At 46.9% G+C, this 27510-nt stretch overlaps 2 protein-coding genes across 2 annotated transcripts; one reads left to right on the forward strand and one right to left on the reverse strand.

Moving 5' to 3' along the window:
• Window positions 1-664: 664 nt before the first annotated feature.
• kcnv1 (potassium voltage-gated channel modifier subfamily V member 1) lies at window positions 665-7549 on the reverse strand. The gene is made up of 3 exons (XM_087847887.1): window positions 7206-7549; window positions 4074-4741; window positions 665-1634 (listed from the first exon to the last, which is right to left on the reverse strand). The coding sequence occupies exons 1-3, from the start codon at window positions 7511-7513 to the stop codon at window positions 1123-1125; spliced, it is 1488 nt and encodes a 495-aa protein (XP_087704013.1). The 5' UTR covers window positions 7514-7549; the 3' UTR covers window positions 665-1122.
• A 9633-nt stretch (window positions 7550-17182) lies between these two features.
• On the forward strand, window positions 17183-26131 carry dek (DEK proto-oncogene). The gene is made up of 12 exons (XM_087848609.1): window positions 17183-17301; window positions 18142-18295; window positions 18376-18474; window positions 18564-18673; window positions 19101-19195; window positions 19821-19950; window positions 20026-20330; window positions 20448-20571; window positions 22474-22564; window positions 22979-23121; window positions 23460-23528; window positions 25818-26131. The coding sequence occupies exons 2-12, from the start codon at window positions 18172-18174 to the stop codon at window positions 25827-25829; spliced, it is 1302 nt and encodes a 433-aa protein (XP_087704735.1). The 5' UTR covers window positions 17183-17301; window positions 18142-18171; the 3' UTR covers window positions 25830-26131.
• Window positions 26132-27510: the final 1379 nt, after the last annotated feature.

A 27510-nucleotide genomic window follows, 5' to 3' on the forward strand; every position in this document is an offset into this window, starting at 1 on the left:
GTAGATATTTAACTGTCGCAGATAAATACAACAAAATAAAACCAGTACCGGTACCGGAAAAGACCCAGGGAAACCGAGTTAACAATAAAAACAATAAACCCCCCCCCCATAAATTTCCCGCCCGAGCCTCAACTCTCAGGGCCCGGTACCAAACGACTCACGGACCGGTAGCGGTCTGTGGCCCGGGGGTTGGAGACCGCTGTTTTATCCTGTCTTCCTTCTCTCACCCCAACCAATCACAGCAGATGGCCCCGCCCCTCCCTGAGCCTGGTTCTGCTGGAGGTTTCTTCCTGTTAAAAGGGAGTTTTTCCTTCCCACTGTCGCCAAAGTGCTGCTCATAGGGGGTCATATGATTGTTGGGCTTTTCTCTGTAGAGTCTACCTTTCAAAATAAAGCGCCTTGAGGTGACTGTTGTTGTGATTTGGCTGTTTGAATAAAACGGAATTGAATGACATAATAATAATAGTGTAATACATTATAATAACAGCTGATGACATAATAATAATAATAATGATGATGATGATGATGATATACTAATGTTTGTTAGTAACGAGTAATTTTATAATGATGGCGAGCTTTCAGTTTATCTCCTCCCCCGAGTCTGTGTTTTCTTTACCTTCCACATCGACACCGTGACAGAAATGAATCACAAACCATCCTTGAATAAAGCTTTATTGATCGTGACGATGATTGAACACGGGTTTCATTGCCTCTGAGGGAAACGTGTAGCTGAAGATCAAAGATTTAATGTTAGACGTGTAAGACAAACCCAACAGCCAATCAGAACAAGCCTGCGTGCGCTCATCTGAGGATGTTCAGACTTGCAGTTACACCCACTGCCATGAGGAAGACGTCTGCGCTGCCTGTTTTATTTTGGGGGCGGGGCTAATGTTCAGAGAGGAAATGTGTTTTGTGAATAAAGTCATGAGTTAAACGGGAACACGCTGCTGCTGGGCGTGACACAGCGTACGGCGGGACGGTCTGAGCATGCTCACACTCGTCTTCCTGGCTCTACCTTCCTGCTGGCGTCCTCCTGTCCAATCACGGGCTCTGCTGCTGCTGGGGTCATCGTGTGTGCGTTTCTCAGAGGGGTCAGAGGTCATAGGGGCGGGGCCGTTCTTGCTACCACCACAGCTCGTCGCCCCCGCTGCTTCTAGTGCTCGCCCTCTCCCGCCCTTGCAGCCTCATCATCTCCAGCACGCTCCGGGCATAAGCGTCCCTCAGGTTCACGCCTGGCCCCGCCTCCCCCACCGAGCCACGGGCCAGCCGCTTCAGCATCTCGCCGTGTCGTATCGCCGCCTCCTTCGTCTTCAGGGTGAAGTAGCAGGCAGAGAAGCGGTCGTTGATGATGGCGATGGGGAGCGCCAGGATTAGGATCCCAGACAGGATGCAGAGGAAGGCGAGCACCTTACCCACCGCCGTGTCGGGCCGCACGTCCCCGTAGCCCACCGTGGTCATAGACGTGGTCGCCCACCACCAGGCGGCGGGAACGCTGGTGAAGGTGGTGGCAGGAAGGTCGTGCTCCAGGGCGAAGACTGCGGCCGCGAAGATGGAGATGCCCACACCGAGGAAGAGGAGCAGAAGGCCGACCTCCTCGTAGCACTGCGCGATGGTCATACCGAGAGACTTCAAACCTGGAAGGAAGAGAGACGGAGGTCACAGACGGCGTTCATACACCTCTCACTGTCACGACTTCCTCCCCCAAACCCAACACCTCCCTTCCTGTTTCTTCCTGTTCCAAGCGAGTTTTTCCTTCCCGCTGTCGCCAAAGTCTGATTCTCTGGATTATTGCAGGGCCTACCTCACAATATAAAGATCCTCAAGTTGTTATGATTATTATTATGATTCTTTGTCACATTACATATATATTCAATACATATGTATATATATATATATATAATCTTTTTTTTTTTTAAAGCCGTCGACTAAAGAGAAGAAGAAACCGCGACTCAAACAGGCCGTAGCAGCAGCAGCGAAACGCCGTGAAGCAGCCATGTTGTCGAGAGCAGCTGATGACTTCCTTTCTGTCATGTTTGTGAGAATAATTTTAATTTTGGATCTGTGACTTCACATCGCTTTATTTATTTTCCTGTCCTCGTCTCTCGGACTGTGAGGACTGAAGCTGAGAACAACAAGCGGCTGAAAGAAAAGGTGATGCTACACAGTAACACAGCGTTCACCGGCGTTCACGCCACAGCGACTCATCAGTGTGCTCTCCTCAGGCAGGAAGGAGAAAGCTGCTGACTTTCAGGACGACCCGCTCGTCTGGAGCTGTCTGAGGGTTTGGATCCTCTCTGAGAGGAAGGTTTGAGGAGCCAATAAAAAGCTTTCTGGTTCATTTCACAACGTCAGGGTTTGGAGATCCTGTGATGTTGTTGGATCTTCAGTCCTGATCTTTAGTTCCCTCGTGGTTCGTTTTTAGGTCACGGGAGATGAAGCCTCTTCAGGTGTGATGTGTGTTTGTGCAGCAGCTGTTATACCTGCAGATCACACTTGTAACCTATTTTTCTCTCGGTTTACAGCCTGACTTCAGTCTTTTCTCTGTATTATTTATTTCAATAGTTTAAGATGATTAAAGTTTCTCCCTCTGCCGTTTCCTTTATTATTCATGAGCTGAGTCCAGGGATGATCATCCTTCCCCAAATCACTCAGATCAAAGCGCTCGTACGTCAGCCTGACACGCTCACGTAATCATACTTCCTCGCTCATTCGCAGGATGAGGATCTATATATATTTTGGTCTTTGTTGTCCTCGGAGAGCCTCCGGCTGTAATCTCCCAGCAGCGGCTTCGCTCTGACAGGATTTCTTCTTCTCTCCCCGGATCTTTACATCACGTCTTAAATCCGTCACATGCAGCGCTCTAACAAAACCGCCATTTCAGGCGCCACGAGTCTGATCTCACTCCTACTTTTACAGGAACTGACTTCACCCTCTGCACATCTTCCTTCACTATGAACCTCCACCTGCCTGCAGCTCCATCTTCATCCTCCACCCTCCCTCCTCTGCACATGCTCAGACCATCTGAGCCGTCCCTCATGTCCAGCCTGCTCACCGAACACCTGAACACCTTCAGCTTGGCTCCACCCATCACAGCAGGTCTCACCTCCATCCTTTGACCTTCCCTTTTCACGGTGTCCTTCTGTCACACTTGCCTCCACCCGCTCCACCTGCCTGCACTCTCTTCGTCACCTGTCTGTAGACGGTTGAGCCCAGGTGTTTAAACTCCACCTGTCCACCTGCCTCGCTCGCACATGGATTGTTTCATCTTCTACGGCTTTCGTTCCTCTTCTCTCCAGGCTCACCTCCACCTCTGCAGAGCAGACCTCCACCTGCTCTAAGCTCTCACTGGAGATCATAAAGACTCCTGCCTGACATCATCTGCAAACAGGAAGGGCCTCAGAGCAGATGTACGCCCACCTCCACCTTTATCCCAGCTGTCACTCATACACACCCTCACCACAAATGAAGGCTTTCAGGCTCTGATGTGGTGTTTTGTGCTGCCGCGATGCTCATGCAGAGCAGGAAAGCCTTTAAAGTAACTCACTAACAATTATCACTGACCGACTGAATACATCCAACACGTTTCATTTCTCCTTCGTTAAGATATTTGAGTTTAAAGAAAAGACAGAGCAGCTGGAAATGTGATCAGAGTCAGTGAGACTGAATCTGATTGGAGGCGTCTGCTCGTTTACTCTCAGAAGATGATGATGCTGATGCTGAAGATCTTGCCTATATCTCAATTTATTACAGGAGGAAGAACAGAGTTGCTGCTGTGAGCAACTCAATTCAGTTTTATTTACACAGCAACAAGTCGCCTCAAGGCGCTTTATACTGTAAGGTCGACCCTACAACAATACATGCAGAGAAAGCCCAACAATCATATGACCCCCTATGAGCAGCACTTTGGCGACAGTGGGAAGGAAAAACTCCCTTTTAACAGGAAGAAACCTCCAGCAGAACCAGGCTCAGGGAGGGGCGGGGCCATCTGCTGTGATTGGTTGAGAAGGAGGACAGGATAAAGACATGCTGTGGAGGAGAGACAGAGGTTAATAACAGGTATGAGGAGTTTTTACCTGTCGAGTGCCGGCCCAGCTTCAGCATGCGGAGCGACCTCAGGAGGCGGAGCACCTGCAGCACACGGCCCATGTTCTCCAGCTCAGTGGATCCTCCGTGGAGGTTCTCCACCGCCAGTGTCACGTAGAACGGGAGGATGGCGAGCAGATCGATCACGTTGGGGATGCTCCGACTGAATCGGCACTTGTCCCTGACGCAGAGGAACCGAAGCACCAGCTCGACCGTGAACCACACGACGCACACGTATTCCAGGGCGTCAAAGAGCAGCGGAGCGCCGATGCCGAGGCCGCCCGCTCCAAAGTCCTCGCCTAAGTCCAGCGAGATGAGCACCATGTTGATGACCGACAACACCACGAAGAACATCGAGAGCGAGCCGAAGGTCCGAGCAGCGCGCGATGACTCGGGTTTCTCAAGGACGTCCCAGAGGCGGCGGCGAGTGCCTGGGCAGGCGACGCCCGCAAAGTCCTCATCCCCGTCGTCGGCATCGAGCTCCCGCTGTACCTCGAGGCTTTCCTTCTGCTCCTTGCGGCGGTAGTAGCGCTCACGGCAGCAGGGGTTGATGCGGAGCTCGTCGATGCCCCAGTACTCGATCTCCTGCAGGAAGGAGATCTCACACAGCTCCTCCATGACGTGCAGGTGACCCGTCCGGTAGTAGTTCATCACGTACCTGTGGACAAACACACAGGTAAGCTCAGTCTGCACGACTGACTGAAGAAACAGTCCAAACAAACATCTGGACCCGAGCCGTTCAGGGTGACGGTCCAAAGCAGAGACCTGCCAAGCTTCACTGCTCCTGCATCCTTCTAAAGGCCAGCAGGGGGCGACTCCTCTGAAGCCTGATTGGACAGACGTCTACGAGGAGGTGATCCCCCTGCTTAGCCGATCTCTGGGCTCAGTGGCGTCCGTCCGGCCTGAAAGAGCCTTGGCGTCCTTCATCTGAGATAAACCAAAGTCCTCTAATCGTCACCTGTTCATGGAGCCAAAATAACATTTATCAGGTGAACACGACGGCCGCCGTGTCTCTTCTGTTAGTGAAATCTCACTATATCGGCGTGATGAACGAAAGGTGGATTCGACTAAAAACAGGACAGAGTCATGTGGTAGCACCGGGACTTCCTGTCAGAAACCCATCAGGACGGAGGGACCCAGCTCAGAGATCAGCTGAGTCACCTCGTCAGAGACTTCTGTCCAATCACAGGAGTCGCCCCCTGCTGGATATCACAGTATATGTTCATAAACCTTCAAATTTATTTGGTTTAAGTTAGAGATGGACCGATCCGATATTACGTATCGGTGTCGGTCCGATACTGACATAAATTACTGGATCGGATATCGGAGAGAAATAAAAAATGTAATCGATCCATTAAATATCAAAAAAGCACCTCACAAAACTTGCGACACGGCGTAACTCGGCTCATAACCGTAGCACGTTGGAGCAGTGTGGTCACGTGATAGAGCGGCTGTGTGTGTTTGTAGCCTGCTAGCAAACATTTCATCTCCGAGGAAGTTTTCCCAGAGAGAAGTAAAGCAAGTGTGTAAGTTCATCTCTGAATGTTTGTAAAGCATTCCCACGTTAAGCTTAACAACAGATATATGGAGCGACTGCCTCTCTCTCTCTCTCTCTCTCCTGTTGCTGCTTCAATCATAAACTGATCAATGATCAGCTGATCGTCTCTCTTCTTAGTTTTTGTCTCACTTCTCACCAGAAAGAGGAAACCAGCGGCTGAACAGCAGCAGCACGTTTAAGCTTGATCAGCTGTTGTTAGAATTTATTTAATATTATTTCTACACCAGGATCTTTTTCTACAGCTGACGTAACTGTGCAGGGGCGGATCTAGCAAAGTTTAGCCAGGGGGGCCGATAGGGCATGAACAGGGAAAAGGGGGCACAAAGACACACTTTGCTTTCTTATTCTCATTTAAAATGTCGAGCTTTTAATAAATAATTATCTGAATCTTACACCCAAAGTTTTAATCTGATGTAAAATATATAGAAGTCCATTACTGTATATAGTAACTGTTAAGTCTAATATACCCTAGTAAGCTGTAGTACTTTTTCCTTTGGGAACCATCTGTGCAGTTCTGTAGAAGAAAGATGTTGAATCTATTTAATTATTCTTGAAAAATAATTGATTTCTGTGCATTTTTTTCCACTGCATCAAATTAAAGTTGATTACGTCGATTAAGCATCATGAGGTGGAGGGTGGGGGGTGGTTCCCTATTTTTTTTGCTGGGAGTTTGCAACCCTATTAGTTAGGTTGCTTAATATTTCTGCTAAGTACTCTTTAAAACACCAGAATAGGGATGATGGAGCAGGTTTAAGTTTATTAGATTGATCAGTGTTGCTGAACTATGAAATATTTTGGGTGCAGTGTATTTTTTACATACAGGTTTAACAGAATTACTTTAGTGTTGTTGTTTATTTAAACTTGAGTATAAACTTATACAAAATGCAGCAAGATATTAAAAAAACGTTTTATTGATTAAAAAACACTATATTGGATTCATATCGGTATCAGCAGATATCCAAATTTATGATATCGGTATCGGACGTAAAAAAGTGGTATCATGCCGTCTCTAGTTTAAATCAGACGTCATGAAACAAGAAGAAGAAACTTTTTGCTTGCCGTCAGCGTGCCGGACGTGACCCTGCTATTTTACTGCAGAAAGCTGAGCCGACTGAGCATGCTCACTCTTCACTTCTTCACCCTCACTAATCTGAACGGAGGTCACCTGAACAAAGACCGCCAGGTGTGAAGTGAAGCTTCCTCTGAGCGACGGCAAAGATGAAAGGGAAGAAATGCGATCGAATTTTAAATCAGATGCCATAAAAATATAAAAACAGAAAACAACGCCTGAAAATCTGTCTGTGTGTTGATTGGTGTTGTCATGGTAATCTGAAATCCCCACATGATGAAAACAAAAACACTGAACTCAAACCGACTCCCCCAAATAATTGATTTAAATAAAAACGAATAAAAGTAGAAACCTATAACGTCTGCAGCTCTGAACATTTAGTCTTTAATTTCACGTGTCCTCAGCGCCGTGTCTACAGCAGCTACAGGCCAGCACAAGCACGTTAACTTTAACTTTAAACTCATCGCCTCTGCAAGGAGAAAGAGCGCCACCTACTGGAAAGCCTGGGCGTTCCTGTCAAAGAAGAACTCGTTCTCCAGGAAGTCGGCATCGTCGCAGAGCTCCAGCGCCGAGTCTCGGCTGCAGCAGGCCAGTTTCCCCAGCCGGGTCTCCGGGTAGGACGCCAGCAGATCCTGCGACAGCACGTAGCGACTCCCGCCAACGTTGATGATGAAGAGTGTGTCGCTGACGCAGGACGCCGTCCGCTCGCTGAGGAAAACGCTTGACTCCAAAGAGACCAGGGAGGCGGTGTCGCCACACACCTCCGACCCCAGACCAGCCATCGAGCTGGAGAAGACGCTCATGGTGGAGGAGCTGGAGGAGCAGGGGTGAGAAGACAGAGTTCAGCATTTGGCCAACAGGGGGCAGACTGACATGCAGCGGCCTGGTTGTTGTTTACGTTTAAATCAACAACACGTGCTGACTGGCTCCTGTCAGGAAGCATTGATGTGTTTATGAGTAGAAACTGCTCAATAAACATGAGCGACTTTAATCCTGCTGCTGGAGCATCGAGTGTGATCGTTAAAGCAGCGAGAACCTTTCTCTGCACCCGTAAACACCCGATTACTCTTTTGTTACTGAGAACAGAGAGAACGAGACGTGTCGCTATACGCAGATGAGACTGTGTTGAGTGGAGGATGCAGGATGCGCCTGCAGCATGGACGCATCAAAGAGAAGAGGATCAGGCTGAAAGGATGAAGCAGATCTGTGTGGAAATATCGCAGCGCTACTAATTACTCTGATGAATCTCTTCCTGTCACCATTCATTCATTTTTCTGTGTCTCTGTCCAAATGTGTCACTCTTACTCTGAATTTTCCACGAGGAGAGAGCGAGGTGCTGCCCACCCCCTGAAAGCGCTGCTGGCTGTGGTTGGCTCAGACGTGTGAGTCACTAATGAAGCGTCCCAGTGGACTCTCGGATGTGTGGACGTAAACTCACTTCCTGTTTGACAGTATTGGCTGTGAAGAACAGCAGGGGGGCGAGCGTCGACACATGTTGGACTTGCGAAGCACGAAGCTCAACATGAGGCTGCGACGGCGGAAACGCCTCACTGACAGTCAAAAAGTCATCCCATGAAACACTGCTGATGATGCAGCATGGCCGCCTCACACAGCTGTCTCAGGTGGGAGCTTTACAAGCAGGTGAGAAACAGGCACAGGTGCAGCTTCACCTGTAGTCTGACACACTGAGGCTGTGCAGCTCTTACGCTCTCTGCACCGAGCGACACCAGTTCACACCTCCAGAGCAGTGAGAGCACCTCTGAGCCTCATAAACCAAACCTGCAGGACTTCAGGTGACTTTACAATCTTCTGCTCCAGGATATGACCCCCCCCCCCCTCCCCGGGCGCCCTCTAACTGTGCACCTGTACATCCTGTTCACCGCGGGGTCAACAGACAGATGTTCCTGTTCGGTCTTCGTATGGGGCACAGATGTGCTGCTATCAAACGTTACAGAGCAAAGACAAGGTCCCACACTGAAGTTCATGTAGAGGCGTGTAGTTTGGTGCACTGCAGTATTACCGCAGTGGGACCTGCCCCCCTTACAGACTGCACACTCAGACCAGTCAGACCAGTGGGACACTAGTCTGCACATTTAGGTGAAGGAAAGTCAAACTGATGCTTCATGAAGAAGATAAAACCAGCAGTAAAATAAAGACTTCCTGTTTCTGAGCAGAATCACAGGTTTCTTTCACCTTTAACGTGTCGGTTTTATCACATTTTAAAGTTTTTTAAATATATTTTGGGAAGAACTCGAAGCTCAGCGTGAAGCGAAGATTTAAAATGCAAAAACATTGTGTTGCAGGAAAAGGTCACAGCTGGAGGAAACGATGTGACGTCTTTATGTCGCTGTGACAGCTGAACGGCTGCAGGACAGTTTTCATGCTCTGTATCTTTGACCTGTTTCAGGGCGATTTTAGCCCATTTTGGGGGGGTCCTTCAGCTTCAGCTTCAGCACCCCCAAAATGAATCGAAGCACCCCAAAGGTTTCTTACTTTCTTTGACAATATTTGCTGTTTGTGTGACACACTGCTAAAAATATAAAGAGCATACAGAACTTGGTTGAGACGTAACATTTTAACAACAGAAGTCGTCCCCCCCCCAGCTCTCCCCTGCTCTGCTCTAGCGCTCTTGCTGCCAGAGCGATGGTGGCTGAGACGCAGCAGAGGTGTGAGTGTCTGGCTTAAAACAGGACATGTTGGCTGCATTTAACCTTCAGTTACTCTTCATATAGTTGGTAGGAGTCAGACCATGTTTCTGTTTAGCTGAAAACATTACACCAGGTAACCTGCAGGGTAAAAGAAACTTGTTTTCCAGCGATGTTAGCTACCCTACAATCCGTCCTGCTCTGTAGTAAAATCAGCGACATTTCACCGTCCTGTTGCTAACATTGAAATGTTTACAGCCTGTTTAAAACCTAAAACTTTAAATTGTCTGCAGCCTGCTGTTGTTACCACTGTCCTGTTTGAAATGGATACTAACTGACCAAATGCCCATTAACCTTATAACTCCTGTTGTGTGTGTGTGTGTGTTTTGGTGGCTGTGGCTACAATGTAGCCAGCATCAGTGTGTGAATGTGTGGATGACTAGTAAAGTGCTGTACAAATACAGCCTGGTTCATAATGGATACAAGGAAGTTGTTTGTTTGTTTTTTTAAAAAAGGAGCCACATTCAGGTAAAAGTGTAAAATCAAATGATCCGTGAATCAAGAATAATGTTGGATCAGTGTTTCAATGTTTATCTTTTATTAGATGTTCGTGTGGTTTAGTTATTTGCCTTTTGGTTGAAAGTACACTGAGAGGACTTTTTGTTAGTGATCTTAATAGAATTTTTTTATATTAATGTAATTTTTCATCTAATTGAATACAATCTATTTGTGTATGATTGTCAGTCCAAAGAGGGAACATGAGGAGAAAGTACAAAGTCAGGAAGAAGCAGGTAAGCAGACAGGGAGCAGTGACAGGCAGAAACTGTTAAACTGACAAAGAGAAAAAACCTGATTTTACTCACAATCAGGAAGTTGTGTTCTTCCTATATTAAAGCTGCTGTACAGAATCTGCTAAACAAACTGGGTTGAAACATTTTTGACCTCTTTAACAACATCCCAACATAACATCATCATTGATCGGGGAGATTAAAATTAATGATATATTTTTATGTGGTTCAGCTACAACTCTACTGAAACCTCAGCCAGTAACAGGTCGGCAGTCATACAGACAACTGGACCGTCCAGTCGTCTGTATGACTGCTGCAGTACGTACATCACATTTGCACACTATCAGAGCCAAACAGCCTGGTGGAGTGAGGAGCTGTAAAGAGAAGCAGATGCTCTGTTTCTAAACATGTTTTAAGCTTGTTTCAAAGATTCTGTACAGCAGCTTTAAATGTTCTCCAAAAGCACACAGACACTTATCAGTGTTTCTCACACTTTTTACAGTGTGGACCACCTGATAAAATGTCAAGCTCTCCCAAGGACCACTATGAAAGCATGAAAGTCATAAATCTTACAACACAAAATTAGTGTCTGCAGTAAAGATTTTTATTTGTAATAATTGATTCTGTTTTGGGAGTGTTTTTTATGCATCTGTATTATATTATACAAACACATTAAAAGTGAATCTCTGTCCAAAAAATGCCTTCAGTTTACTTTTTACTATGAGCATCATTCATTATTCTCCCAGTAATTAAGGTTAGGATATTTTTTTTATTCCAATCCATTCTTCTTTTGCAGATTTAAATAACCTTGATCAGATTTGATGGTTTTGTTACAGACTTTTCAAAAAAGTGTTTTTCTTTTCTTTCACAAATGTGGGATTAAATTGTGTTAAAATGTACAAAACAGTGATGTCATGTTTTGAGACCCAGGCACAGAGAGACTTGATGAATTTAGGAATCATTTGATTTATCTTGCCTGTCTGGGCAAAGCTCTAATCCTAGAATCGCCCCTGACCTGTTTACAGGAAGACGATGACGGTGATGATGATGATCAAACCAGCAGCAGAATATGAAACATTTCCCTCCGGGACTTGAGGAGAACACAAACACACCTCAGTTTACCCCCCCCCCCCCCCCCCCCCCCACCCCCCAGGTTAAAGTGACAGTTTGGGTCTTTTATTAAAAGCTTAAAATCTTCATTTAAGCAAAGACTCGATGACTCCGTTTGGGGAGTCTCTGCATCAGCTGCAGATTACAGACGTGTCCTAAAACACATGCACAGAAATGACAGGTCACAGTTTTCAGACCACCTGAGAGCTGCTTCAGTGAAAACACCTCAGCTGACGGACTCACCTGCTGCAAATGAAGAGGCGATAGCTCCACGTCCTCACATGCTGACAGCAGAGAGAAAGTCCAGCTGGTGTCAGAGACGAGGTGTTTAGAGAGGAGGTCTGTAGCAGGAGGACCTGGTGCTCTCTCCAGCTCTCTGCTCTCTCTGATTCGCGGTGTGCTTTTAAAACTGAGGCTGTAGGTATGGAGGCCACTTAGTGACACACTGCAGTATGAGGTGGCAAAAAAGCAGCACCCTGAGAGCAGCGGTGCAGACGTGTGAGCGTGCATGAAGATGAATAAAGCAAGTACTGATGTTCCAGTCATGACTGATGTCACATCTTCAGCATCAGTGTTAAAGTGATGTTGGTCATCACAGCTGTGAGTATCAGGACTGAGTATCATGGCTGAGTATCATGGCTGAGTATCGTGGCTGAGTATCAGGACTGAGTATCAGGACTGAGTATTAGGGGTGGGGGGGAAAATGGATACTGTGTAGCATGGTGATATTTTGTTTGCTAATAATGTATCGATACAGGGACAGCAGAAATCGATATTTTGTTACAAAAAGGTTTTTGTGCTCTGACTTCAGAGCATGTTGATCCTTTTTCTGAGCAAGAATCCTGACATTCCTTCACTGTCCAAATGTGTTTAACTTGTTTTTGGCAGCAATAAACATGACAGTTTACTTATTTTAATTTAAGACATGTTTTATTTTAATTAAGTTTAAAACTTTTTTATTTAATGTAAAATTATATTTTGTTTTAATTTACTTTCAGATTCTTCAGTTGCTGAAGGGGCTGCATAGTTTTCATAAACTGCATAGTTCAGAATAGCTATAATTGTACCAGATGGTTGATTCAGTTAAGTTGGACTAGACTGTAATACAAACCGTTCAGTTTGTCAACAATCAAACTGAAATGAGAGAAAGACTGAGTGTGAGACTTTGATATTAGAGAAAATGAATATTGATAAAGTTTACCTTTATGTACAGAATCTGAATATCGCAAAATATTTTAAAAATTGCAATAATATCGTATTGTGCGTTAAGTATTGTGATAATATCGTATCGTGGGATGTATGGTGAGTTTTAGGACTGAGTATCATGGCTAAGTATCATGGCTGAGTATCAGGACTGAGTATTGTGGCTGAGTATCGTGGCTGAGTATCAGGACTGAGTATCGTGGCTGAGTATCATGGCTGAGTATCAGGACTGAGTATCGTGGCTGAGTATCATGGCTGAGTATCATGGCTGAGTATCAGGACTGAGTATCATGGCTGAGTATCATGGCTGAGTATCAGGACTGAGTATCGTGGCTGAGTATCATGGCTGAGTATCAGGACTGAGTATCGTGGCTGAGTATCATGGCTGAGTATCGTGGCTGAGTATCAGGACTGAGTATCGTGGCTGAGTATCAGGACTGAGTATCAGGACTGAGTATCGTGGCTGAGTATCATGGCTGAGTATCGTGGCTGAGTATCAGGACTGAGTATCGTGGCTGAGTATCATGGCTGAGTATCATGGCTGAGTATCAGGACTGAGTATCATGGCTGAGTATCATGGCTGAGTATCAGGACTGAGTATCGTGGCTGAGTATCATGGCTGAGTATCAGGACTGAGTATCGTGGCTGAGTATCATGGCTGAGTATCAGGACTGAGTATCGTGGCTGAGTATCATGGCTGAGTATCAGGACTGAGTATCGTGGCTGAGTATCATGGCTGAGTATCGTGGCTGAGTATCAGGACTGAGTATCAGGACTGAGTATCGTGGCTGAGTATCGTGGCTGAGTATCATGGCTGAGTATCAGGACTGAGTATCGTGGCTGAGTATCATGGCTGAGTATCAGGACTGAGTATCGTGGCTGAGTATCATGGCTGAGTATCATGGCTGAGTATCAGGACTGAGTATCATGGCTGAGTATCATGGCTGAGTATCAGGACTGAGTATCGTGGCTGAGTATCATGGCTGAGTATCAGGACTGAGTATCGTGGCTGAGTATCATGGCTGAGTATCGTGGCTGAGTATCAGGACTGAGTATCGTGGCTGAGTATCAGGACTGAGTATCAGGACTGAGTATCATGGCTGAGTATCAGGACTGAGTATCGTGGCTGAGTATCATGGCTGAGTATCAGGACTGAGTATCGTGGCTGAGTATCATGGCTGAGTATCATGGCTGAGTATCAGGACTGAGTATCATGGCTGAGTATCATGGCTGAGTATCATGGCTGAGTATCAGGACTGAGTATCGTGGCTGAGTATCATGGCTGAGTATCGTGGCTGAGTATCAGGACTGAGTATCGTGGCTGAGTATCGTGGCTGAGTATCAGGACTGAGTATCGTGGCTGAGTATCAGGACTGAGTATCATGGCTGAGTATCATGGCTGAGTATCGTGGCTGAGTATCATGGCTGAGTATCGTGGCTGAGTATCAGGACTGAGTATCATGGCTGAGTATCATGGCTGAGTATCGTGGCTGAGTATCATGGCTGAGTATCGTGGCTGAGTATCAGGACTGAGTATCATGGCTGAGTATCATGGCTGTTTTTCTTAATTTGGCCCTGAAACTCTTTGTTGTTCATAGACTAGATTCACGCATTCAGCTCATATATTCAGTGTTAAAATAATTATTATAGGTAAAAACAGTCCACCTCGAACACGAAACATAAAGAATGTGTACTCACCGTTTCAGGTGTAAAACACTTGGCTGGGCTCACACGCGTTTGCTGGCTTTATAAGTCAAAGTGTCGGTGACGCAGGCAGTGACGCTGGCGATGAAGCTGGCGGTGACCCTGGCGGTGACCCTGGTGGTGACGCTGGCGGTGACCCTGGTGGTGACGCTGGCGGTGACGCTGGCGATGACGCTGGCCCTGCAGCATCGATACAAAATCAGTGTTTGGAGCCGACATTTACATAAAGTTTTATTTCTTAATCATTCTCGGTGTGCTTCACTCTGACGCCACGAGGCTTCTGTCAGTAATAAATCTGCCTGCAGTGTAATCTGATTACTTCATTCCCTGCATGCAGAATTCATGTTTTTGTTTGTTGACTCTGCCCACTGTGTGGGGTGAAGAGGAGAAGGCGGAGCAGCAACCACCCTGTTCCCGTCCACAGAGATGAAGACAAACATCCAAATTGTGAAACTTGATAATAACGAGAGCGAGCTGGTGTGCAGCCATACGCGACATTAATCACCCTCCATACAGGACGTCCCTCCCTCTGAGATGCTGCTGCTGTTGCTAGGCAACAGTGCGACTGAGCCCGAGAATAAAGATGTGCTCCACTTTTGTGAGCCTCACAGACGCTGCTGCCACAGCGCCACCATGTGTCCGGCCCGGAAATTACCTGCATAGCAAATTCAAAAGTGTTAAATATGTTGGTGTTCGTACAGTTACAGTCTTTAGATGTAAGTCTGAGGTGTAAAATAATACTGTTAAAATCGAGTGTTTCTATATCAAATCTGGAGGCGTTGCAATGGAAGCGTGAACTCTTGACCTCTGAACTCTTAACTCCTAAAGGGGCTATGACACTAATATAGTAAATCCACAGACTCGCTCTAATGATTTCTGCCATGCTTGGTAAGTTTTCTGAGATTGTTTTAATTATTATTACTATCTTTTACTTTTGTGACTTTTTTGAGTTGAGACAAAGCGGTGTGAAAGGCATCAGCCTCGCTGATCGGTGAAATCTGTTGTTTGCAGCCAAACACTACAGCCTTGGAAAACAGCTTGTACATGAATATTCAGTCAGGTTTTGGCTAACTCAATTACACCTAAAACAATGTTTAGATTGTTGACATAATGATGCTACTTGAAGCCTGAAAACCACCAAACCGACGTAGCAACCAGCAGCAGCGCTGACTGTGGGTCGACATCCCTGCAGAGTTTTGTGCACATGGTTTAGGTCCAAATACAATTAATTAGTGCACAATTAATCTTTATTGACTCTGCACACAGGATATGCTTGGGAAGGTGGGATATGGGGGAGTTAGAGTTCCACAAAGTGATGAAGGGAGGACGTTCATGTTGTACTGAAGAAAAGAGTAATAAGCGTGCTGTTTGCACTGACCAGCTCACCTATGACCCTTTGATAAACAATATTCTAATGAAAGTCAGAACATGTACACGTGGTGCACAGTTCAAAACAAAGGTTTTTCAGAAAAACATGGCCTCTTTTTAATAAACGTTTGTTTCCAAAGGAATTTGTAAAATTTCAGATGTTTTACAATGAATTAGAAGATAACTCCGATGTAGTTAAAATGAAACACTCTGTGAGAGTTAATATATAAACTCTTAACACCTAGTTAGCATTAACAAGTGTTAAATTATCAACTCCAGACAGATTTGGGTTTAACACTAAATCAGAGTTAACAACTCTCCAAAAAGAGTTAAATTAACGCTCATGGAGTGGACCCATATAGAATTTGGGCATGCTGGGTTTGCTGTGTGCTGATGGTTTCATGCCATGAAGCTGCAGACTGAGCGTGCTCACAGTCAAGGTTTTAATTTGAAACTCTTCGCATACATTTCCTGTCAGGACTGACAGACGGTGGCGCTGCAGAGGAACGGCCACGCCTTCGTCTTTCTGGGCCATAAAACGTTCCAGTTCATAATTTGTGCTGCTGTGAGGAAAATCAGGAATCATGAGGGGAAATGATTAAAGGCACCTTTTATTTTCAGACGTGTTGTTGTTTTTAAATGATTCAGATTCATTCTTGGACTCGTTTACAGCAGCTTTGTGTCGGCCTGAGAGGTTCCTGTTTTGGGGTCCTGATCTCTGTTTTTGGGTTCTGGTTCTTTTTACTCTTACAGCCTGTCAAGTCTTTCCCTCCTTTGTAAGGTGGCTCCGCCCTATCTGTCCTCACCTGCTGTGATAGTGCTCACCTGTGCTCTGTCGTTCCTGTGTTTAAATCGTATTAAGTTAATCCAATTTGATTAATTTTTATTGCTTAAAATGATCAGACTGTGTGAAGTCAGCAGTGTCAAAGCTGCTGCGATGGTTCACATCATGTGATGTGACTCACGGCGTCCTGCAGTCAGCGGTTCGACCCTCCACCCTGCCGGGGATCGAACAGTAGGGAAGCGGGGCAGCTGTGACAGATGTGGAGCTACCAGCTGAAACTATGCTCCATTATTCCGATCGGCGCTGCATTTTCATTAAAGCGAATTCCTTTTGATTCGGTTAAACCAGACTTTGTCCTCCTGGTTTCGTTTGGTCTGCATGAGTTGCTTTCATGAAGACGTTTGAATGTTTCTGTCACTTTTGTGATTCATTTTTGATGCTGGAGGTAAAAGTCAGACCGCGACAGTAATAAACGACCCGAGACAGACTTTTATCTTTATTAAATATAATAAATGTGAGATAAACGCAGTTTCTCTCTCATGAGGTGAAATCTTTGTCTCCTTTGAGGCAGTAATCCATCATTTCATTACCAGCAGGACGAACATTAACAGCAGTATATTTGTTTTTGTTGATTTACTCTTTGAGGTGTTCAGCACTTGTAGTTTTTATAAATAAGGAGTCTTGCTTTGTTCTTTTTATTTCATTTCTTCGATTGAAATGTTTTTCTCCTTTTTATTGCAGTTTTAGTTGATCGTTGTCTTAATCCTTTTTTCCCGCCTGCAGTACTGCAGTGTGAACACAGGGGGCGGCAACGCGACGTCACCTGGGTTCGCTTTCCTTTAAGGACGCAACGGGTTTTACGTCATCGGAGAGAGGTCCAATCGGTGGTCGCCTCCGCATGAGTCCCCGCCCCGTAGAGAAACCGCCATTACAAAATCAAAAACAGAGCTGACAGGTGATCGGCGGCTCGCGCGCAGTTTCGGGAGCAGGTGAGTGTTTCTCAGCTGTTGATCCACTGTTTCTCCGCGGGATTCCGGAGGCTCGTGTGCGGCTGCGCCGGGCCGGTTTATCGGCGGGTTATCGCTCGGTGACTGTTGAGCGACTAACGGCGGCGTTAGCACGCGGTGCTAGCTGCAGCCGTCCGCCGATAAACAGTAACGGCAGGTTCACGTTTTCCATTCACTTGCGGACCGTCTGCGCACAGGTGACCGCCAGGTCAGCGGGCTCGGCGGCGAGGAGGGAGGAAGCTGCCGGGTAGCGCTCAGCCTGTTAGCGGCTAACTGCGCGCCAAGAATCCGCAAAGAGCGAAGAAACAAACAAAAGCCCGCAAAAATCCCCCAGAGTGAAACCTGAGTGTTCCACACGAGCGCCTGCGCACACGGGGACAGGTGTTCACCCCCCACACACCTGCCCGCGTTTCATTCAGCGAACATTCACAGTAAAGTTAAACTGGGCTCCAGGCATTGATGGCTAGCACCCGCGCTGCCAGACTCCGTTCAGAATTCAGTAGATTTTACAAAGAGACGCACCTGCCAGGTAAAACAGGAGTGACAGAGTGCAAGTGTCAACGTGATGGAGTCAGCGGAGGACAGCGGACCTTTCGGCTCATGTCTCCACTCATTGTGTGTTAGTTTCTTCTCTCTGGGTGTGATTTTGATGCCGATGCTCTCACTGCTCAAAGAAAACTTAGGCATGTCTTCAGTTACACACATGGCAGCACACACCCTCACAACCTGATGTGTGTGATGGCAGTGTACTGCTTCTGATTGGTCCATGAGGAAGAATCCTGATCACATGCCCGCTGGTGTGTGTGTGTTTCTTGCCCCTAGGATCCGTGGAGTGTCGGCAACAGGTCAGACATGAGTGACGCAGCGGAGGAGGCAATGGACAGCTCCGCGCTGTCTGAGGAGGAGGTGGAGGACCAGCAGGAACCGTCACAGGAGGACCAGACGAGTCCCAATAAAAGAGGCTCCAAAATCTCAGGTAACGGGGATCAGACGGCGTGAGGGGGTCGGGCCTGTGGGCTGGCTCAGACCGGGGATTTATGTTTGTTTTGGTCGCAGCTGTGGGAGAAATCATCGAAGGGAAACGGGCAAAGAAGACTGTGGAGAGGCTCGACTTCCAGGCGCCGAAGCAAAGAGAGAAGCTCAAGATCGGAGACGGTAAGCGACGACGGGCCGTGGCCTCCACTCGTCTCGGCGCGACGTGTACGTGTCTGAACGCCGCTGCTGTTCATTTCTGTTGTTTTCAGGCAGCGGCGATAAATTGGGAGACATTCCTCGCACCAGCTACCAAATCACCAAGATGAAGCCGGCTGACCTGAAACCTCTGCACGCCATCCTGTTCGACAGACCTGGGAAGGTGAGAACGTTTAAACACAAAACAGAAATCGGATTTAAAAGCCGGATTACTCAGAGTAAATCCCACTGATGGGTTTCTACTTCCTGCCACCTGCTGCTGTATCTGAGAGGACCTCTGCCCACGAGTTGGCAGCAAACACGCTCGCGCTGTTTTAGTCAGCGTGGTCCAAAGAGAGAAGCTTTAGTTCTGAAACTAAAGATGTCTGAGTGTCTCAGAAGTGCAGCGGGGATGTCCGTGTGGGTCAGATCCTCTAAACGCAGGACAAAGAGACGTGAACAAAACCGTGATGACGCTCTCTGCATCGGTGAAACGGTCCGCTGCCGAGCAGCGTGCGCGCCCTGAGGGGACGTGGCTCCACGGCGCTCTGACCTGTGCTGACCGTGTCAGGTGATCGGGCTGACTCTGAGCGCTGTTGCTTCTTTTTCAGATGGCGACGTTAAAGAAGAACCTGCGGCTGTTCAACGGCTTCGCCTTTGATGCCGACAGCGAGCAGTTTGCCAAAAAACGGGAAAAGCTTCTCAAGTAAGTGTGCGCTCAGACGGTAACCTACAGACAGAAGGTCAGAGGTCACGCAGCGGCTCGTTTACGGGAGGTGGGGATCCGTGTGCTTGGGCGGGACGCCCCACGGGTAATGGCGTTTAAACATTCAGCGACCTGCTGACCTTCAAAGGGTTGCTGGTTCGATTCCAGCTGGAGACGTGATTTACGAGTTACTGCCAAATCAAACACGGCGTCTCAGACACGTGACCTGTGACTTATCACCTGATCCTGTGTCCACAAAGCTCCATCTGGGGGGCGGAGCCTATCCCCAGTAACCATTGGGTGAGAGGCAGAGTACAGCTGGACAGGTCGGCAGTCTCACAGAGCGTTTTTATTACCACATCAAACATGAATATGTGACGTATCACTGCAGTACTGATGACTACAGACCTGCTGCTCTGCGTCACACCTCAGCAAACACCCACTCAGACGCCTTCAGCTGCGTGTCTGAGCGCGCTCAGAGCCGGGGAGCCGTGGCATGGAGCGGTGACCTCTGAGCGTCTTAACGCGGCGGGCAGCGAGATCGATAAAAACCTTTTGCCGTGTTCGTTTCATCTGTCCACGATGGAGCTCGTTCTCTGGCTAACCGCTGACTCTCTCCGTGCAGGAACTCAAACTTCACCAACAGCAAGCTGAAGGCGGTCTGCGGCGTGCTGGACCTGGAGAAGAAAGGAACCCACTCGGACCTGGTGGATCGAATCCTGACCTTCCTCACTGCACCCAAGAACAGTGGCAAGGTGAGCTGAGCTACCTGTGACTCCTGCACCTGAACTTTTCAGGTTTTATTAAACGTGTCCTCTGACCTTCGCCAGCGGCTGCCAGTGAAGAAGAAGAGGAAATCGAAGAAGAAGCTGTCGGGCGACGACTCGATGGCGAAGAAGAAGAACAAAACCAAAACCGCCAGCTCGTCGTCCAGCCCCAAGAAGTCCAAAACAGGAAGCAAGTCCAAAGCCATCGTCATGGACTCGAGCAGCGACGAAGACGACGATGAGGAAGACGAGAAGGCGGGAGCTTCGGCGGAGGCGGAAGGATCGGACGCCGAGGAAAAACCGTCAGAGAAAGAGGAGGAGGAGGAGCAGTCTGACGAGTCCGAGGAGTCTGAGGAGGAGGAGGTGGTGAGTGAAGCAGGTGGAGCAGAAGGTGATCAGCTGACAGGAAACCGTCTGACCTGTGTGTGTGTGTGTGTGTGTGTGTGTGTGTGTGTGTGTGTGTGTGTGTGTGTTTGTGTGCTCCAGTCCAAGTCCAGCAGAGGGAGTAAGCGAGCACGGACACCAGCGAAGAAGACGGGTCTTCCTAAAAAGCGATCAAAGAAGGAAGTTTCAGATGAGTCGGAGTCGGACAGCGATGCAGATGAGAAGGTAAACGCGCGAGTCGGGCGATACGGCCAAAAATATTCATCACGATATATATTTTAAAATTTGCGATGATATAACTGACGACATCATTGATGCGAGACAAAATACAACTGCACAACTTTACTAGTGCAAAAAACATCCATTTATTTCACTTAAACAAGCAGCTGGTTTATCTGCATTAAAGCTAAATAAACATTTAACAGTGAAATGCAAATTCCTCGCTGACAGTTTAACCAAAAGGCATCTCCAGTAGAAATGTGCTGACACATCCTGAGTGTAACCATGTATAATATCCACTGAAGTTAAAAAGAGGAGCTTTGCTACATTAAACTGCAGTGTGCCAAATAAAAACGTCAAATACGTATTTTTCGGACCATAAGGTGCACGAGATTATAAGGCACGTTAAGTGAAACCAATCAGTCAGATAAATCAAACTTTATTCAACTCATTCTTCTTGCTTCCTCCACTTCTGGAGGATCGTGGCTCAAGAGTTGGGAGTTCGTCTTGTAATCAGAAGGTTGCCGGTTCAAGCCCCGGCTTGGACAGTCTTGGTCGTTGTGTCCTTGGGCAAGACACTTCACCTACCGCCTACTGGTGTTGGCCAGAGGGGCCGATGGCGCGATATGGCAGCCTTGCCTCTGTCAGTCTGTCCAGGTTGTGGCTACAACTGTAGCTGCCTGAATGTGTGTTGGGATGACTGGGTGTGTAAAGCGCTTTGGGGTCCCTAGGGGGGATTAGTAAAAGCACTATACAGATACAGGCCATTTACCATTTCTGTACCACTGATTTATTAATGCTGTGTTCTCTCACAGCTGCTCTGTTCCCGTGTTGCAGCAGTATATGAATGACTAACCTCATACTGTGGATGGATTATCTCAGTTGTTCTGACTGAAGTTTGGTCCGTTTACAGCATCCTGTGATTGCATTTGTCCCTAACCATCAGGAACACTCACGTTAACTTTTATCAAGTGGAAAAGTGTTAGCGTTCATCCTCCAGCTTCACTGTTTGTTATGCTAACATAGCTGTGTCGCTAGCATTCGTATATCATTAAATACCAGCTAGCCAAACTACAGTAACCCTACAAACGTCACTGCTGTTTAGTATTCTGTCTTCATTTATGTTGGAAGTGACAGCAGAGCTGTACGTTTGAATTGTTTCAGAAGTCTCAGTCAGAACATCATGCAGCTACATCATGTTTAGGTAATTAGCGAAACTAGCGAGTTAACTTCCTGCTAACTTCTAACTCCGTTAAATGTAATAAATTCTGTTTTCATGGATGTTAAACTTCATAGTTACACCTGGTAAAGCAGCAACGCTGATCGTTTTATTAAAGATGAAAGAATTTAGACAGTTTTTAATCTCAGTGATGTTTGTTTGACTTCAGGACCTTAAAGGACGGAGTTTAGGACCCAGTTTACTCCCAGATTTACGAGTACCTCAGTCCGACACTGTGACGCACGTTTGATTCACAATCTTTGAATCGGTCTGACGCAGCTGAAGCCGGGAACCACCGCCTGGACCACATCCTCCTCCAGCAGCTCTGTGACCATCCTCTCGCTCTGCAGAGTCGATGATGGCGGCTGTAACAGCCATATAGTGCGGTGTCTCCTTAAGACAGCCTAAGTTGGTTTAGTGATGTCACGAGTGCCCTCTGTAGAGTGGGAGAAGCGCGCTCGCACACCTCATGTGTTTACCTCATTAACTCAACGTAACGTTACGGGTTGTTTGAACTCTGCTCGCTTCATGTACGATGAGACGTTCAGTCGGGCTTGTAAGGTTGGTGTCTATTAAAGGACACTGTGGAATTCCCACTGACAGCTTTTGCCTGTCCTGCTGAGTGTGTCGGCTGCCTCGTCCTCTAACCACCGAACACAGCCCACGTTACATGATGATTTCTTTTCCAGCCCAGGAAGAAGAAAGCTGCTGCAGCCAAACCTGCGGCCAAGACGAAGAAGGCGGACAGCAGCAGCCACCGCAGGAACAACACCAACACAGGTGAGCTCGTCTCATCGATCAGTGTGATCAGAGGTCTGCGTCACGCTCGTGTTGGTCCCAGGTGTGGGTCCGATGCAGGTAGCTCAAAGTTTAACGCCCAGTTTGCAGGTAAAAACCATAAATTTGTTTCACAGCGAAGCGCTCACTGAGACTTTAGGTGACAACCGTTGACCTTGTTACCAAAATAAGAGCCCTCAGAAACGAGGCAGCTGAAGGTGTGACGAAGACTTCCTGTTCTGATGTTTACCCAGGCTCGTCAAAACGTCCTGATTGGTCAGAATATGAGTTTAGTTCCTAATGAATTGGCCACTGCGTGTTTCGGAGCGGCCTCCACAGTGAGGACGATGATGTCAGAGACCTGGCTGTAAATCTCCTTCTTCTTCGTGTGTTTTTCTGCGGCTCGTCGTCGCGCAGCGGAGGACAGCTCGGACGACGACGAGCCGCTGATCAAGATGGTGAAGAAGGGGCCGAGCGACGAGCAGCTGAAGGAGACGGTGCAGCGTCTGCTGAAGGAGGCCAACCTGGAGGAGATGACCATGAAGCAGATCTGCCAGAGGGTCAGTCCCTGCTTCTTCTGTTACCATGGTTACAGATGCTGAGCAGTGTGGGCGTCACCTTCAGGCTGCAGCAGCTGTCCAAACATGAGGCTCGAGGGCCCAGAAAAGGCCTGCTCTCACACACACACACAGTGTCGGGTACTCTAACTCTGACATAATGCTCCTCTCACACAACTGTAACTTTGTCTCAGACGGACACGTTGGTCCCCACAAGTAAACCAGCTGACTGAGGGGGTCAGGTGTGTGTGTGTGTGTGTGTGTGTGTGTGTGTGTGTGTGTGTGTGTGTGTGTGTCACAGCTCAGTTTGTCTGACAGTGAAGCGTGACTCTCTGTTCCAGGTGTTTGACACGTACCCCGAACACGACCTGGGCACCAAGAAGGACTTCATCAAACAGACCGTCAAATCTGTGAGTACGCAGACACACACACGCTGTTCTTCCTGATGGTGTGGGGACATTAGCGCAGTGCTTTACTGTCCACAGTAGGGCTGCCACGATTAGTCGACTATCAAAATCATCGACGACTGATTTAATAGTCGACGCGTCGTTTGAAGCTTTGTAAGATCCCAAAAGACGCAGGAATAAGTAGTAGGATTTAAGAGTGTAATAACGGACTGAAACAGAAGATGGCAGCACTGCATGTACAAGGATGCCAGCTGCCGTTAAACCCCGAAGAAGAAGAAGAAGCAGCTGTGTCCCAGAATTCATAGCGCGGCCCAGCTCAGTTTCCAACAATGGCGGCAGCTAGTTAGTTTTAATATTACTCTTATTATTCTTTCTGGGTCACAAAACAAAAGTTTACCATATTTTCAGGCGAGAATGTAGCTGTGTAAACCTCAAATATCTGCTCAGTTTATCAAGACACCACATATTTTCAAAAGCGCTCCGACGTTTTCGGAGACGTCTGTTACCCACTAGCTCGATAGCTAGCCGGGGGCTAGGCTAACTAGAGCCGTGAGAGCACCGGACTCCCGGCTAATCGTTTTCAAACCCACCGCCGTCTTTCGCTACTCAGGTTAAACATGATATATGAGTCACTTAGATAACTTAAAATGTTATTGTTTGGCTTTTTTTAGTGTTTTATTTGTTCCTGAGTAAATCGGTTTGGCTGAGATTAAAGTTATAGTTTTTACACAGCTGAATAAACGTCAAGCAGACAGCTGATTATCAGAAGTGTGAGATGCTCGAGAATTTACTCCGGTGTCCTGTTATATTTTAGATAGCAAGGAGTTTATTAAACTTCACCGAAACAATCTGCAGATTTCATTAAAATTTAATAAATTTAATCTTGTCTTTATTTTTAGTTAGCACATACCTGAAACACTTAAAGCTGTAAGCTAATGATAGTTATATAAGAGCAGATGCTGCTGGTGCAATAAGCCGTACGTTTTATGTCCAGTGGATGATGATCTGATTAGTCGACTATCAAAATAATGGTTTGTGGCAGCTTTAGTCCACAGTGTTAAAGGCAGCAGGTCAGAGGCGAGTCTGCCACAGGCTTCATCTCTGAGCAGTCGCTGCATGCTGTCACATGTTTGTCATTCCTCAAAATAAGTACTCTATTACACAGAATACTCGTTACATACTCTGTAATTATCGTCCAACAATATAAACTGAGCTACAGTCGCCCACGACGACACGCACACACAGAGACTTCAAAGCGGTCGTCACGGTGATCGTGAAACATGAGCAGGTGCAGGCGGAGCTGCAGCCTGACTGCTCACCTGTGTGTTACCTGCTGCAGCTCCTCATCAGCCAACAGGAGATCAGCTGATTTATTCCCAGGTCACCGTCCTCCTCGATGTCAGGTTAACGTTTACAGGTGAATAGAAATGTGTCCGGTTTGTTTGCTGCTGAGGGGAAATGCTTCTCACATACAGGAAGTTGTAGATTAAAGCTTTGTTGATAATTGGACCAAATCTTTCACAATAAACCACAATTAATCTTTTACAAATGACTATAAACACTTGAACATCACAGCATCACGTACAGTATTTAATGACAGCAGGAAGTGTCTGTTGTGGGCTTTTATTGTGAAGGGTAAGGAGGAAAACGGTTTGCTGATGTCCAGCAGGGTCATGTCAGAGCAGCGTCATCTTACTGTTTCTTTAAAAACCAAAACAGGAAGCGCGTCGGCGCGTCACCATGTTTATCAAAAACACACGTGATATGTTAGAAACGATTTGATTGGCTGCTGTGTGTGGACGCGTTTCTCATCCTGCAGCCACCTGAGCCTCCACGAAAACCCCGCCCACCTCGCTCGCTGTCACCGTTCAGTCTGCAAACAGGAAGTTTACAAACCGCCGTCATGTGTTGTTTTTCACGTTGTTTCTTTACGTTCGTGTACAGAACTGTTCAAACGTCTTGAGCCTCGCAGGAAACGCTGATGAAGGTCTGAGGACCTCGGCGCTACAGCGTAGCGTCACAGCGTAGCGTCACAGCGTAGCGTCACCCTGCACGCCCTCGCGCTGAGCTGAAGGGTCAAACATACAAACTGTATTTACACGTGTGAAATCACACAGCTGTTCTGACACACATGGTGGCTCAAGACCTTTGCACAGCACTGCAGCCATTTAACCATCAGAGCACAGACCCCGCCTCTGCCACGCAGCGGTGCATCATGGGAACGGCGAGGGTTTGCTCTGGTCTCAGGTGAACCCTGCAGGTGTTCCTCAGCTGTGTTTTCTCTCCTCGCAGCTCATCACATGAAGACGTGAAGGGAACGGCCAGCAGCTCCTCCCCCCACGTCTGCTTTCTCTTTTATATACGACGTTTTTTTATTCCTGCGTGTTGCTCTCACGTGGACTCATCACCGTTGTGTCGCCGCTGTCGAGTCCAGAGCAGAAGCTGTTTGTCTGAGGAACAGGAAGTAAAGCGAGCGTGACTCCGGGAGCTCTGGACTCTGTTTGTCGTAGTCGAAGCTCTTCTCCAGTTTTCTTCTGTTGTTTTGTTCTCGTTTGAATCTGAGATGTGCTGAAAAACTTTCTGATTAAAAACCTTTTTTCAACAAACTCGTCTCCGAGCGCTTTCTAACCCACCAACTCCTCACAGCCACCAAACAGGAAACGGCAGCCTCAAACTCAGGGACAGGAAGTCTCCACCTGATCATCAGCGCTGCGTGGCGTTAGTCTCAGGGACTTCCTTAAAGCCTGGACATGTTTCAGGCTGAAGTAATTCCAGAGTCACTAAGAATGAGGAAACACCGAGTGTAGACAGCAGGGTTGGTGGCATACCGTAACGGTGTAAACACTGAAAGGTGGTGGATTGGCCAGATGCTGGCAGATGTGTAAAAATAACTCAGTTGTTTGGCTATGGCGGAGCTTCCACAGATTCAGTAACATTAGCAAGTGATGGAGGCCAGCAGATGCAACACGCTGGCAGGTGGATGACGGAAAGGCAGGAGGAGCAGAGACCCGAGGCGGTGAACTGAACTTCAGGTAAGAAGTTATGACCTGCAGTCTATCTGGGTCAGATATAAACCAAGTTTAGGTGGAGTTTATTTTTGTTTTGCTGACTTTTTACAGTCAGTTACAGTAACTCGTACTGCTACTAGCTAGCATGACGGAGTTTCTATACTGCTGGGTGGTGCTATGATGTTACTGATGTTGAACTTGTTTTATCTTATTTTATTTATAAGGTTAGTTATTAGAGTTTCCAACCGTCCTGTAAAAAACTGAATCGTCTCGTATTCAGAGAAAATATTGTTTCGTGTTGAGGTGAAAAGGAGCAGTTTGTCCCGGACTACTACTCTCATTCTCTCCTGTTTCTACTTCAATCATGAAACTGATCAATGATCAGCTGATCGGCTTTTCTCTCTTGTTTGTTTATCGCTCTGAATCTTACAACAAACATTTTCATCTGATGTAAAATGAATAGAAATCCATTATTGTACATAGTAATTTTTTTAGGGTCCCATCATATTTTCTTCAGAAGTAACTAAGTACTGTATATGATGCCAGTATTTCCCACATTTTCTAGATACTGCACCAGTACTGTGTGTAAAATGCCATCAAAAAGTCAGTTAAGTTTTATTTTTTCTCACCTTTCTGTCTCCTTTCACTTTTTAAAGGTTTGTTAGAAAAAATATTTTGCCCTGCCGTGCTGTTTATTGATGTGGTAAATGAATGGTTTATGAAAATATATCTAAATCTGTCAGTAATCAGTAATGATCATGTCTCACCTCTAGTCTTTGTCTTAATTTCAGGTTTTCACCATGTGTTGTGTTCAGAAGGTTAACTCGACCAGCAGTCTGCTTCCAGGTACTGTTTAGAATACCAGAATAGGGAGGATGGTGTAGGTTTAAGTTTATTAGACTGATGCATATGTACCAACAACACAGTGTCCATCACTGTGACAGCAGCGTGTTTTCATTCAAAGGATTTATGGTTTT

The sequence above is a fragment of the Neolamprologus brichardi genome, chromosome 11, assembly GCF_056152115.1.
Source record: "Neolamprologus brichardi isolate AB-2024 chromosome 11, ASM5615211v1, whole genome shotgun sequence".
NCBI classification, from domain to species: Eukaryota; Metazoa; Chordata; class Actinopteri; order Cichliformes; family Cichlidae; genus Neolamprologus; species Neolamprologus brichardi.

Coding starts and splice junctions, on each gene's coding strand:
- kcnv1 (XM_087847887.1), bottom strand. CDS start 7,513: ATGAGCGTCTTCTCCAGCTCGATGGCTGGTCTGGGGTCGGAGGTGTGT. Junction 4,742..7,205: donor AGGAACGCCCAGGCTTTCCA/GTAGGTGGCGCT, acceptor GTTTGTCCACAG/GTACGTGATGAACTACTACC. Junction 1,635..4,073: donor GCTGGGCCGGCACTCGACAG/GTAAAAACTCCT, acceptor TCTTCCTTCCAG/GTTTGAAGTCTCTCGGTATG.
- dek (XM_087848609.1), top strand. CDS start 18,172: ATGAGTGACGCAGCGGAGGAGGCAATGGACAGCTCCGCGCTGTCTGAG. Junction 19,951..20,025: donor CACCCAAGAACAGTGGCAAG/GTGAGCTGAGCT, acceptor GACCTTCGCCAG/CGGCTGCCAGTGAAGAAGAA. Junction 20,572..22,473: donor ACAGCGATGCAGATGAGAAG/GTAAACGCGCGA, acceptor TTTCTTTTCCAG/CCCAGGAAGAAGAAAGCTGC.